General features: G+C 35.1%; 1 protein-coding gene across 4 annotated transcripts in view; it reads right to left on the bottom strand.

Annotated features, from left to right (window-relative positions):
• The window catches only part of CCSER1 (coiled-coil serine rich protein 1), a 1,120,696-nt gene that overhangs the window by 479,373 nt on the left and 626,986 nt on the right, over nt 1–14,337 (bottom strand). Inside the window, exon 10 of one of the 4 annotated variants that reach the window (XM_074323504.2) lies at nt 305–2,511. The exons of the other annotated variants lie outside the window; for them this stretch is intronic. Within the exon in view, the coding sequence (XP_074179605.2) occupies nt 2,452–2,511 (60 nt within the window). The 3' untranslated portion in view covers nt 305–2,451. Of the gene's footprint in view, nt 1–304; nt 2,512–14,337 lie in introns of those variants that run through there. 4 annotated transcript variants of the gene reach the window in all.

Here is a 14,337-nt window from a genome sequence, read left to right as displayed (position 1 = left end):
AAATATGTGCTAATAATTATTAAAATATCTAGCAAAAGTATGCATGGTTTTCCATCTAAGCACTTCTCTATATTTGAATAAATAATTCTTACTATTATGAAATTATATCCTTAGCTCCTATATTACACATCTTAGACAGTTAGGCATTAACCTAGTAAATGCTCATCATCACAATAATCTCTAGTCCATAATGCAGATTTTAGGAAAATTCAATCTTTAATAATGTATAACACATATACTTAATGCAATTATCTGTATATTTGCATATAGAGATATATTACATATATATAATATGCAATTTTGCAGTCATGCAGTCCACCAGCACTCTGAAAACAGAAAAACAAAACAAAATCCTTCCTTTTGATTTGGAATATCTGAGCACACTCTTTAGCTTTGACATGTTAGAAGTTACATGAACTTGAGAAAGTCACTCAACCTCTTCAAATTCCACTTTTCTTATTTGGAAAACAAACATAATTAAGCTTGTCTATCTCTTAGTTTTAGTTAGTCACCATCAGAGTATTTCAGACAAACATGTAGGCATAATCGTAAAGCATAATGTTTCCTTTCATCAATACATACTGATGTGGCACTACTTGCAACAGTCATATATACTCTGATGTCTCTTGCTTCTTCTTGGGGAATGGATCAACTTTAGTTTTGTTACATGCTGGAATATAGTACAGTAATTACAATGGTTCTTACACATTTTTCTAAAAACAATGACAATGCTCCCATGTTAATTCCTGTTTTTAATTCACTTTTAATGTAATCAAATACAAAACATTTTATAGTTAAATTGACAGATTATATAACATTGTGAGAATGTCTGAATATTTTTCTCCATGAAAATAAAAGTATTAACCTGTAAACATGTTCACTTGTGTATATTCAGCCCAAGTTCCATTAAAATAAATAAAATGAAAATAAAAAGAAAGTTTCCAAGCAAGCCGCACTGAAATGTCTTACTGGTGTTGAGAAATCGTAAAATTGTACCTTTTGAGGTAGGTGTCTTTTATTGGTCTATATTGACAGTTTCTGCTACATAGCTTTTGAGGCAAAAAATAACATTATTGACTTAACCGAGTTGCTAATACAAGTTTTCGGTTATTTTTCTTCTGCATCTTAGTCAAAACATCTTTCATTGAATTATTTCTTCTTCAAAATGATATTGACCATTCAAGTTGACAAATATCTTTACCAAAGTGCTTTACTGTAGGTGACTAAATTTCTTAAATTATCCACATTTGAAGATTTCAAATATAAAATAACACAGTAGCACGAAAGAGACAAGAAGAGGATAGAAGAATAAACTCTAGAAAACTGTTAGAGAAACAAAGAGGTTTTGGTATCTTTGATCATAAAAGGGTAATTCAAGGAGCAAAGTCAACAAGGACACATACAATGTTTGCATGTAAATAAATACATTTATAGTTTTATTTTAATACCATAGTTTAAACCCAACATTTGATCATATATACTATATGTTACATAATGATTCAAATAATTTTAAAATATTGATACCATATTTCTGAATGATACCACCACTAACCATGATTAATTCATCACCTCTCTGAAAAAGAGAGAATTCAGTAAAACCTGCTTTCTTCTAAGAGAACTAACAAGTTCTCGGGTTCTTCCATTAGCCTGCACCTACACACAACATGGAGCCACTCTCTGGTTCCATCACTTATCCTTGCAATAAACCAACATTTAAGAGTGTCTTGCTGCCACCTGGCCATTTGATAATTAAAGTGAACTATTACTGAAAATTAAACAGGGACACACCAAAATCAGGTGGTGATGCCAAGTCCAGAAGTCAGGCTTTCATTTATGACACACTGAAGAAACTTCCCTCAATAAAAAGTCCATATCCAATAAACTTTCTTCACTGGTTTAGACATACAGTTTTTTGGGTGTCTGTACTTAGAATAAGACATCATTATTTATTCCATCTTTGATCTCAGTGCAAGGAAATAAATAGAGATAATTTAGTTCTTCCATAGACACTGCCCCACTAATATGGAAGAAACTAGAAACATTGTTTTCAAACTTACCCAATACGCATAGAATATGTGGTGAAATTAAATTAAGACTGTAACCAAAGTGACAAATGACATGGATGACAAAGTTGAACAAAAAATGCGTGCTGCCAAGTGGAATATTACATTCTAGAAAGCCACACAGAGATAATTTTTAGATAAAAGTCTACTTCTGTTTTAAAAATACATTGAGAATAAGGTAGGGATATGTCAGTTGTAACTTCATCCATCAATATTTTATGCAATTTGGTACAAATGAAAAAAAGTGTTAAATATCCGTAATGGAAACATTTCTGTATTAAATACTCTAAGGAATAGTTAACATGTAATAATGGAAAATTGATTATATTCAATATTTAATATGTCACCAATTCATGATACATTCCTTTTGGTCAAATAATGATTTAACCTAGGTTGAAATATGTACTGGTTTAAATAAACCTTCAGTGCATGTAGGATTCCACAGGGCCTTGAAAAGAAGAAAACAAAAATAAATAAATGAATGACATCAAATTAATAAAACAAAATGAAATGAAATTTAATATGAAGACATAAAATGTTTAAACACTTAAATAAAAAACACACAAACCAACATAAAACTGTTGTACTTATGATTTTATAAGTCAAAATTGTTATTAAATTTTTTAAAAAATATTTATATTAGTGATGCTTACATGCCTCAAACTGCCAATTAGAAACACTTTACTATGAAACACAAGGTAAAACAGGGAAGATCCATGGACTAAATTTTATTATTTCCGTGGTTTTGTAAATAGACTTAAAAATAACAGTAAAGTACTTCAAGAAAATTAAATAATCGAGAAATAGGTATGTCTCACATGGTTCTCCTAATATGTTTGTAAACAATATTTAGTTACCACAAAGCTCCAACAGAATCTTGTCAATCTGCAGCAATTATTACTATTATTTTTAAATCTCTATAGTTTATTGCAGTTTTAAGTGATAGGAAACTAACACATTTAAGAATCTTTCATCTAAAACAAGGAAACAAAAGTAAAAAATCTCCTTTGTTCAGATAATACAGATAAAAAGAAATACAGGATCCAAGAAGTACAAAATACAGTATCTACCCCCAAGGAATGTAGAATTTAACTTCAGAGATATAAATGAATATAAAAAAAGGTGAGCCATACTACCAGATGATAGGTTATATATGTGGATACGTAAACAAAACAACAAATACACACACACACACACATCAGTATGTATCAAGAACTGATCATATATAGTACTGACAAATATAAGATAGTACGTTATATATAGGACTGATAACTGCTGAGGTAGTTCTACGATATGAAAGATCATCCCTACTTTGGGTGGTCAAATCAAGAATATGAAATTAGAACTTGGCCCAAAGAGAGAGATATATTAAAGGGGAGGGGTAATCCAAACAAAATTGTTAAAAACAAATTAAACATATCAAAACACTAAACAGAGACAAGATATAGTAATGTATGTTGGAATATTTTAAGTAAAATAAAAGGTGTATGTGTAGGAATAGTAGGAGCTAAAATTGCGTAAGTAGGGAAGGGAATAATTTTAGCAGCTATAGATGCTGGTTTGAGGAATGTAAAATTTATGTTTTAAGCGTAGTGAAGACATTGAGAGAGTTTTAAAGTAGAAATACAATACAATGTAAGCTATGTGGGTATTTTATTTGTTTGTTTGTTTTGGCTTTTTTTGTTTTTGCATATTTATTTGTGGTGTTATAGAGATTAGAATGTGTAAAGCCTGCAAACAGGAAGATAAAACCAACACCAACAGGAACTCCTAAAGTATCAAGCAGTCTTGTAAGATGACTGTTCTTTATAATATGATTTCCTCTGTCAAGATGATTGTTTCACGTTTGTTAACAGTTGACCCTTTGCTCAGGTTCTAGCTCACGTTGCAACTTCCTGAGAAAGGTCTTTCCTAAGGAGTATTTTCTAGGCACAAGATATCCTGTTCACCTGATTCATCTCTTAGTTTCATCTTTTTCCTTATTTCCATCATGTCCCTTATAACGGTGAAATTTTCTTGCTTAGTTTTATCATTTATTGTCTGTCTTCATCCACTACAATACGAGGTTTATGAAGAAAGGAAACTTGATCATTTCTCATCCACTGCAACAATTTCAATGCCTGGAATACCCTCTTTTTTTATTTTTATTTTTTAAATGACTATAAATGAAAAGGGTGAAATATCATGTGACAAAAGGAACCACAGGTCTCTAACTGTATGTTATACATAGAGGCAGGCAGTATGTATTAGCGAACAAACATGTTCTTAAAAAGACAAAAAAAAACTGCAGAATCATTAAGACTAACAAATAAACATTTCACAGACACCCAGTGTTCAGTACCTCTCCCCAAATGCTAGTTAAACCAATATGAAAAAACTGTGGGAACATACTTTTATATTTTACCTATTTTAGAAATGCGGAATTCTGCTTTCCACAAAATGGAGGTTGCCACAGTAGCCTAGCCCACATCACAAATCTAAACCTATGTCAGCCCACACTTATGGGAAACACCTCGCTATTTAGAAAATCTAACATACACCAACCACAATCCTCCAGCTCAGCTTTAAGCTCATTCACCTTACACTAGAAAACATGACTTGAAAGCCTCACCAGGAAATCCAGAACCTCCTAGTCCATCATGGTCTATCTTGTGCTGCTTCTTCTAATGATGGATAAAACTTGCTCTTGCCCCCAAATCCCTCGGGACAAGTACTCCAATGCTTGTGCAGCACTGCACTCAACAACACATGGGTTGTTTTTGCTTGAATAAAAGATATCAAACTCATTACTAAATTGTATATTTTTGTCATTTTACAGATTGATGACAAGGATGGAGTCTGAAGATACTGGCTGAAGATTATGGGATGGCTCCTAGATGCAAGTGAAGGTCCCCACGGAGCCTTTTTGGGCCCCTACCTCTTGGGATCACCAACAACCGTCTCTTGGATTGAGCTCCACTTATTTTGCCTTCTGAGCTCTTTGAGGTTTTTTGTTCTAATTCTCTGAGTTGGAAAATTGGGGTATGAAAGACTCCAAATTTTCACAGTGGGACTTATAGGTCTCAGGAGCTATGCACAAGCAGCCAATAAGTCAGCCTGAACTAGGAAGCATTATCTCAACAAGGGAAAATAATGTATACCCAACAATCTAAAGAAAGTAGGGACACACCTCCTGGGGCTCTTGCCTTTTTTGTGATAAAAAAAGTAAGCGTAAACAACCGTTCATTCTGAAAACATTGGCAAGAAATAACCAAAGATAATTTAGAATTACAGTGGCCATTTGGGAGCTTTTATAACCTAGACAAGACATACACTAATGAAGAGCCCTTGATTGTGGGGGGAAAAAAAAAGAAGAAGAAGAATGGGAAACTTTCTTTGATTGGTATGCTGATGTGTAACAAAAGGCTTCTGAATCAACAATCGTGTCTCTTAACGATTCATTGCCAAAAGCCACTACATAGTTAAAACAACAGAAATCTAAAAAATCTGACTGACACTCCATACTTTGACTCTAACCCTGAATGTACATCCTCCTCTTACTTCCCCTTTTGTAACAACCCTGAGGCTCTCAACTCATTGTTGGATCTCCCTTTCCATTCCGAAGATCTTACTGTTCAATTCCCTTTAAAATTCAGCCAATAGAAAATGCTAAGGAAAACAAGGATGCCCTTAAATTTATTCCCCAAACAACTTTTACACCACAGCCCAAGGGTGAAATATGAGCAATAGTAAAAGACTTCCCTGAACAAAAGGAGGATCCTCAAAAATTTACTGAGGAATTTAGAATCTTGATTAATGCATAGGACCCAGGAATCCCTGACCTATCACAATTAATATACATTCTGGTGGGTCCAGAAAAAAAATCTGAAAATGGTTTAGAGAGGCAGAGTGGATGAAACCTAAAGAGGAAGCCAGAGACACTAGATGAGCTTGTAAAATGGCCCAGGATTTCTTAAGGGTCATTCCCAGAATATTTCCATCAAGACCAAATTGGACTCTTGTTCAACCTTTTAAACAAAACAAAAAAAAAAGGTAAATCAGCAACAGATTTTAGAAATATATTTGAATCTTTATTTCTAAGACACTCATGTTTTACTAAAATAGCTTGCTCAAATCAACCTGCCCTCATTGTCCCTCTTTATGAGCAGCCTCTTCCCAGATCTTTCCAGTATGATCCAATATAATAGACCAGAACGGGAAGTTGTGACTGTTGATCAAGTTTGTATTCTGTCTGAATATTCTGAAAGTACTTCAGAATTAGGAAAAAATGGAAAAAAACAAAAAAACAAAAACGAGGCTACCAAACACGGCTCTCCAGTTCCAAGGGACTCAGCCATCAAACAAGCCATCTTATCATTTTAAACTTCAAGGGGCCCCACCTAAACAATCCTGGCCCCCAGGCCCATGTCACATCTCTGAACAGACAGGATATTGAAAAAGAAAACTGTTCCCAAAGAAAACAAGTGCTAAGCCTATCTTTCAGACTTCCAAAACCATCTCAATGATGGGGCTCCTAAGGAAATATACAAATGTTGCTTCTTGTAGTCACTCTAAGTGAACATGGTGAAATTCAAATCAAAATAAGTGGAGAAAGATGTACAGGTTGAGTAGACACCTATGTTAAGGCCCACCTTTTTAAAGCAACCTATCGCCTCTGAGTGGGGGGGGGAATATATATATATACACACACACACACACACACACACACACATATATATATATATATACACACACACACACACATATATATACATATATACATATATATGCACATATATATGTGTGTGTGTGTGTATGTGTGTGTGTGTGTGTATATAATATATATGTTTTTGGTTTTTTTTAATAAGACACAAACAGACTACCCATCAAAATAGGTCCACAGGGCTTTAGGACCCATCTCCTACAATCATGCTTTTCTACTTTGTGATTCAACCACTTTGAATTTAATCAGCTGAGATCTCTTATCTAAAGTGCAAGAGCAGACGTTTTATTCCCAATAGAGAAATAATCCTTGAATTCCCTGACCATCCTGAATCAGAATCATTATGTGCTCTACAATTTGCTATATATAATACTGAAAATGAGTGACCCAATGATACTCTAGAGTTATCTGAAGTTCCCCAGACTCTCTTGGCAACTTTATCAACAGACATTGGAAAAACCAAGAGTGCTGAACCCATAAAAATCCAAACAGACTGTACCAAACCCTTGCCAAAATTGCCTCGATATTCATTAAAACTATAAGCTATGCAAGGACTCACCCCCACTGTCAAACTTTTAATTTTTCAGGGGTTATTTGTCCTGTGCACCAGCCTTTGTTAACACTCCCATTCTCCCAATTATATAGTCAAATGGACAAGGATAACAACTTGTCCAAGATCTAAAGGCGATGAATAAAATTGTGATTCCTCATTTTCTGAGGATACCCAATCCAAAAACCTTATTATTACAGGTCCCACCATATCCTAAGTGATTTACAATGGCAAACTTATGTTCTGCTTTCTTTAGCATTCCTGAGGTCCTAAACAGCCAATGTTTATTTGCTATCATAAGGAACAATTGGCAATATACTTGGACTGAATATCTCATGGATTTACTTAAGTTCCCACCCATTTTCCCAAGCCTTCTATCAAATTCTAAGCACCTTATAATTCCCACAGGGGTCCTAATTTTTACAGTATGTGAATGATCTTTTGCTCTGTTCTCCCATTCAGGAAGCCTTTAAATTACACTCTATATATTTACTCCAATAGTAGGCAAACAATGGTCACAAGACCTCAAAGGAAAACCTTCAGTTTTGAAAACAGGCTGTTCACTACTTAGGACATGACTTGAGAGTTCAGGGGATTTTACTTTCTCCAAAGCATACAATTAATACAAAACTTTCTAAAACCTAATATACACACAACCCCCCCCCCCCCCACACACACACACACAGTAAACAAACAACTTAGAGGGCTTTTAGGGCTGGCAAGATATTGCCAGCTTCAAATTCTTAATTTTTCCTTGGCAGTTCCCCTTTTAATGGACTCACCAAAACCTCCACACCAGATCTACTACCATGGAAAGACAAGCATGAACAAGAATTTACTGACCTTAAGAGAGCCCTCCAGGAACTCCTGCATTGGGCCTACCCAACTATGACAAGGCGTTTACCTTATCTGCCCATGAATGGAATAATCAGGCTTTAGAAGTTTGAACTTAAGACCAAGGTGGAAGAATGAGACCTAATGCATATTATAGCATGCAGTTTGACTCACTAACTAGAGCTCACCTAGTCTTAAGGGGATTGCAGCTGCAGCTAAATTAGAAGTCTCAGCAGAGCTGACCTTAGGAAATGATGTATATCTCCAAATACCTCATGCTGTTAAGAATCATCTAAACTCAGGTCTAACTCAACATCTTTCCAAGTAGACTCATTACTTATGAGCTCCTACTTTTATCTCCGTCTAACATACATATTAAATGCAACCTTAAGTTAATCCTACTACTCCACTTTCCTTATCAGGTAAAGGAGAATAGTATAACTGTGAGATATTTATTTTCCAATTAGTTGCTCCATGTCTAGATTTAAAGCATATACTCCCACATAATCCAGATTTAATTCTATGTGTGGATGGGTCCTATACCAAAAATAAGCAGTGAAAATACTAAATTGATTATGCAGTCACTACTGAATATGAGTTAATTAAACAGACTTCTCCTACAATGTAATTCAGCACAACAGGAAGAATTATTTGCCTTGACTAGAACATGCATAATCATTCAAAAAAATCAGTCAACATTTACACTGATAGCCACTCTGGTATGGCACATAATTTTTGAATGTTATAAAAACAAAGAGACTTTCTAAGTTTAAGCGGTATTCCTATTAAAAACGGGGTACAAGTAGAAGAACTTCTCCCTGTCATTCTACTCCCTTCTAAACTCACTATAATTAAGATAAAGTCTCACACTAAAAGAATCGAATCCAAGTACTAGGGAAATGCATTGGCAGGTTTTCGTGCCAAAGCCAGTGCATCCAGAGATTGATAAAATCCAGTGCATGGTTCAAAGGCCCATTAATTTTCTAACTTAACCTCACACATCACAACAAATTACTTTCCTCCAGGGGAACAGCAACAGTGGAAATCAAAGGTTTGTATATTCAATGAGATCTCCAGTCTCTGGAGAGTCAGAAAGGCCACCTGGTTTTCTGAGATTTCCTCAAGCTGTCCTTAAGCCATACCTTATATTTCATGACACACCAAGGAACAGAAAAACATGATCCAAATTAAGGGACAGTATGCATGGGGAATTTTCTGTAAGGCTACAACTACACTTTAATTGGTGCAAGATCTGTGCAACTCATAATCATGGTAATACAAGTTTCAGGTAGAATAACTCTACCCCACATGGGACCACTTGAACATTTGCAATTGGATTTTATTCAATTGCTGTAGCACAAGGTTATCAATATGTACTAGTCATTGTTTGCTTCTTTTCTGGATGGGTTGAGACCTTTTCTCGTAGAAAGGCCAATGTGCCTATTGTCGCAAAACAAAACAAAAAAAAATTAAAATTAAAACAAAAAAAATAAACTTTTAGAAAATGTTATCTCATCTTGGGATATACCTAGAGAATTTTCAGTGACTGAGTGAACTATTTCACTGGACAAATTGCACAGGCCCTCAAAAAGATGCCCTATACCATGTAACATTACTATTGTCCCAAACAACCTTAATCATCAGGAAAAGTTGAAAAAAAAATGGCATCCTTAAACTTGAACTATCAAAATTTTCAAAATCCACAGAACTCCCATGGCCTAAAGATTTACCTTTAGCCTTATTAATTATACAAAGAACACCATATAGAATTCACAAATTAACTCCTTATGAAATGATCACAGGAAGATCCAAGTCCCTATGGTCAAACCTCATATTGACACTTCTCTCATATATCTAGAAATGGTACAATATTGTAAATATCTTATATATTATCTAAAGCATATTTCCAACAGGTTAAAGAAGTCTTTCCTAATCCGGATTCCCAAATCTTTTCCTCCTCACAAACTGGAACTTGGGTCGCCTGGAAGAGACGTAAAAAAAAAAAAAAAAATCTGCCTTTGAGTCTCAGTGGAAGGGATCCTGTCAAGTGTTCCTCACCACCAATGCAGCAGCTAAGCTTCAGGGCATCAAGACTTTGATCTGCATCTCTCAATTGAAGAGGGCACTACCCGATTCCAAGTCTAGCACTCCCACCACTGGACGTCCTCTCAAGGCTACATGAAGTAGACTACTTCCACCCAAGGTGCCAGATCATAACTCCTTACTTTAACCTCAAACATAAAACCCTTCCCTTTTCTCCTTTGTTCCTTTACTTTGGCATTGGCCTGCAAAGGTAATGCTGTCATCCATATCACTCAAGACATTGCTAAGGGGGTAAACTTTCAGACTGCAGGACTTGTCATCGAAAACTGATTTTTCCATGACGCTAAATATACCCATGTTCTCCCTGTGACCAATTTTTCTTCCATTCCCAATGTCACCATAAACTCAATCAACTTCCCTTAGAAGTTACTTACAGAGCCCAACTTTTACAGTCAGAATGTTTTGTGTCTTGCTTTAACCTCTTTCCTGTCATAAACTGTATGACCTCAGACAGAAAGGAATACCTTTAAAAACATCAGTACGTGCTCACCACCCTGTTCTTATAATTATCTAAATACAAATTTCCCCTGCCATAAAACTGCAAATTTTTCCATAGGCAGCCATCTCTGCAAAGAATTTAGAAATTTTATTTTAGAATAGATTATCTTCCAAAACTCGATGAAAACCTAACTGATCCATGCTTCATTGGGCAAATGGAAAATTCCCAGTGAATGAATCCATTAATAACACTATTTTAATGGGAGCAGTGTGTGCCCCAACAGGTTTTATTTTTCTTTTTCCTTTTTTGTGGCAATTTTAAGGAAAGATGTTCTTGGGCCTATGAATGACCAAATGAGCGGCACTTAACCAGAGAACACCATTTGCATTATCTAACTGAACCCCTAACTTTTCATAATCAAACTGAGACTTCTCAGTGGTTAACTCCCCTCAATTTGCATTATTGAACCAAACAGGAATTACCAAGAGGCAGTCATGATTCAAGATTCACTTCCTCTAGCAGATCCCTGTTCCTCTGGCTGGGAGTCTGAGCAAATGAGGCTCTGATGAGGAACCTCCCCTTAACTCGAAGATATCGCAGAATCTGATATCAAAGCAATAGCTGCCCAACAAAAGTCCCTAGACTCTCTGACCAAAGTTGTTCTTGTTAATAGGACAGCCCTTGATTATCGTTTAGCTGAGCAAGGACGTGTCTGTGCTGTGGCCAATACCACTTGCAACACTTGGATTAACACTTCTGGGAGAGTTGGGATTCAGTTACATAAGATCATGGAACAAAGCATTTGGCTTAACAAAGTGACTCCTTAAATGAAGTCTCTGATTTTTTTCTTTTTTTTGAAATCTTAGTTGATTTGGATCATGGGGAGCATAGCTTCAGAGTGCATTATCCTCCTTATAGTCATTCTAACAGTCTTCCTGGTGCATTGTGTTCTCTCAAAGGCTTTACATGCCTGCCTGCAGCTGCTGGGAACTAAACAATCTCCCTTCCCCTAGAATGCCAATCATGAGATGAAGAAAATGGTCAACTCAGGGACAGATACCTCAATATCTTAAGCTATGATGTGCAGTCCGAGATACAACCTGACTCCAACATCAAAAAAGAGTGGTAGCTCAGAATGGCACGAGGGCTTTAAATTCTGATCAACACTCTAAGTACAACTCTGAGTAAAATTGAAAGTATTGATCAGAAAGGGGCAATGGAGAAAGAAAACATGTGCATTGGGACCCACAAAATGAAGGTGGCCCAACTCACCTCACAAATCTAAACCTAGGTCAGCACACCCTTAGGGAGAAAACCTCACTATTTAGGAAACCTAACAAACACCAATCACAGTCCTATAACTCAGCTTTATCTGTCTCACCTTACCTTAGAAAACAGGACCTGCTGGCCTTAGCAGGAAATCCCCAACCTCCTAGCCCATCATGCACCATTTTGCATTGCTGCTATTAATGCTCTATAAAACTCACAAATCCCTCAGGTTGTGGAGTGTGAGGCACCGCACTCCACAATCCATGGACTGTTTTCCCTTGAAAAAAAAGAATAGCAAACCTGTTACTAAATTGTATTCTTTTTTTTTCGTCAGTTGACAACTATATTTTAAGACTCCTGACAGCCATATTTTTAATAAAACTCTAATCCAGGTCCACCTTTTAATATTCTAAAAAAATGTTAGGAAAATAAACAGGAAAAATATCATAGGTTGAATATGTTGAGAGACACAAATGTCGCAAAATTATAGGACACTAACATTTCTCTTACCACCAAAGTTTATAATATTCTAGTACTTGTCACGCAGTGAGGACAAAAATTCCCAATAGTTCTCTGCCATTTTTAGCTAGTAGAACACAAAGAGGACTGCAAAGAAATAGTAAAGCTGAGCTAATGAGAATAAATTGTTCCCTGTGAGTACTTGTAGAGACAACAATAATTTGAAATATACAATTTTCTTTATGATTAACCACTCTGGGGATATGGTCAATTAAAAAAAAAAAAATCAGTTACAAAATAGATAATCTTGGGCTTTAAAATATAATGCATTCAATATAGTGTCAAATTAGAAAAAAAATAAATAAATAAACTCCCAATATTGAATATGTGCTTTCAATAGTTATATTTTAGAAGAAAAGTGTTTTAATTTTGTTTACTACAAAATTTTCAAGTCATTTTATTTTTCATGAAAGAAGTACATATAATTAAATACAATTTACAAACAAACTTTCATATCATTATATCATTGTTGGGGAGTTTTCTTTTTTAAATAACACTTCTACACTGAAATTACAAATTTACTACTATAAAGGCACAGGTTTATCGCAAAATGTGTGAAAAAGACATAAGCAGAAATAAAGATATAAAATGCCACATTCCACACACACAACCAGAGGTGATCACACCACCATTTGTATATTCATTTTCCTTTGTTTTTTTGCCCAAAACATAGAGTACATTGTTTTTGTAAGTTACTACACTTGCTATTTCTCCCCCCACTTAATGACTTCTATCTTTCCATGTCAATATATTTTCATCTTATGTAACAGCTATGTTTATTCAAATTTTCTGAAATATCCTTCAAATACTGTTACTGTTGAACTGCTGGACCCAAGCTTTAGTCCTAAACCATGCATGTATTTAAATGCCATTTGAATCTCACGCCTAATTTTTTCTTTTCTTTTCTTTTCCCTCCCCTCCCCTCCCCCATCCCCTCTTTTCCCCTCTCCCCTCCCTTCCCTTTCCTTTCCCTCCCCTCCCCTCCCTCCCTTCCCTTTCCTTTGTTTTCTTTTTCTTTTCTTCTGTCTTTCTTTAAGTAATAACCATTCCCTTTACTGGGAAAAGTTCTAAACATAAGTATCCATAAAAATAGAAAAACTGGCACCATGAACACCTGCATAGCTATCATCTAGACTCAGTAATTAAGAGTTGTCATAGTTGTTTTTGCTTTTCTGTGTGTCCCTTCTCTCTCTCTCTCTCTCTCTCTCTCTCTCTCTCTCTCTCTCTCTCTCTCATATATATATATATACATACACACACACACACACACACACACATATATACACATACAAACATATATATGTATATATATAGACGCACACACGCATTACATTTATTATTATGTCTCTTTAGTTTCTTTAAGAAAATCCCCTAATTTTTAGTGTCACTTTCTTTTTTAGGGGTACATATCAGTTGTCTCAGAATACTGCACATTGGGAATTTGTCTGATTGTTGACTTGTGGTATTGCTTTACACATGCATCTACCTTCTGTGTTTACTGTATACTGAAAATTAGGCCTGTAAGCTTGAATCATTTCAGATTAGGTGTTTCTGACTATTGCTTTATACTCTTTCAGTGGCCAGGGCTGAAAAATATTCTTTAGTAAATTATGAGTTCATGTTGATAGTTTCTATTTGAAGATTATATTACAGGATTTTTGTTTTTTTTCCTTTTTAAAAAATTTTCATAGTTATGTTTCTTTTCGCTCACCCTGTAATAATTTGGGTGTTAGTAAAATGTGATTGAATTATTAGCTGAATCTTACAATCTACATAAATAGCTTCGAAATAATTATAACAGTAGTAATATAATTTTACTACTAAGTCAAGCTTTAGAATTTTTGCAGTTCTCTTTTGT

This window comes from Rhinolophus sinicus, chromosome 1, assembly GCF_057876585.1.
Source record: "Rhinolophus sinicus isolate RSI-liver-muscle chromosome 1, RSI-T2T, whole genome shotgun sequence".
In the NCBI taxonomy this organism is placed as follows: Eukaryota; Metazoa; Chordata; class Mammalia; order Chiroptera; family Rhinolophidae; genus Rhinolophus; species Rhinolophus sinicus.
The sequence above is the reverse complement of the archived record's forward strand: the minus strand, read 5'-3'. Positions and strand labels throughout refer to the sequence as shown.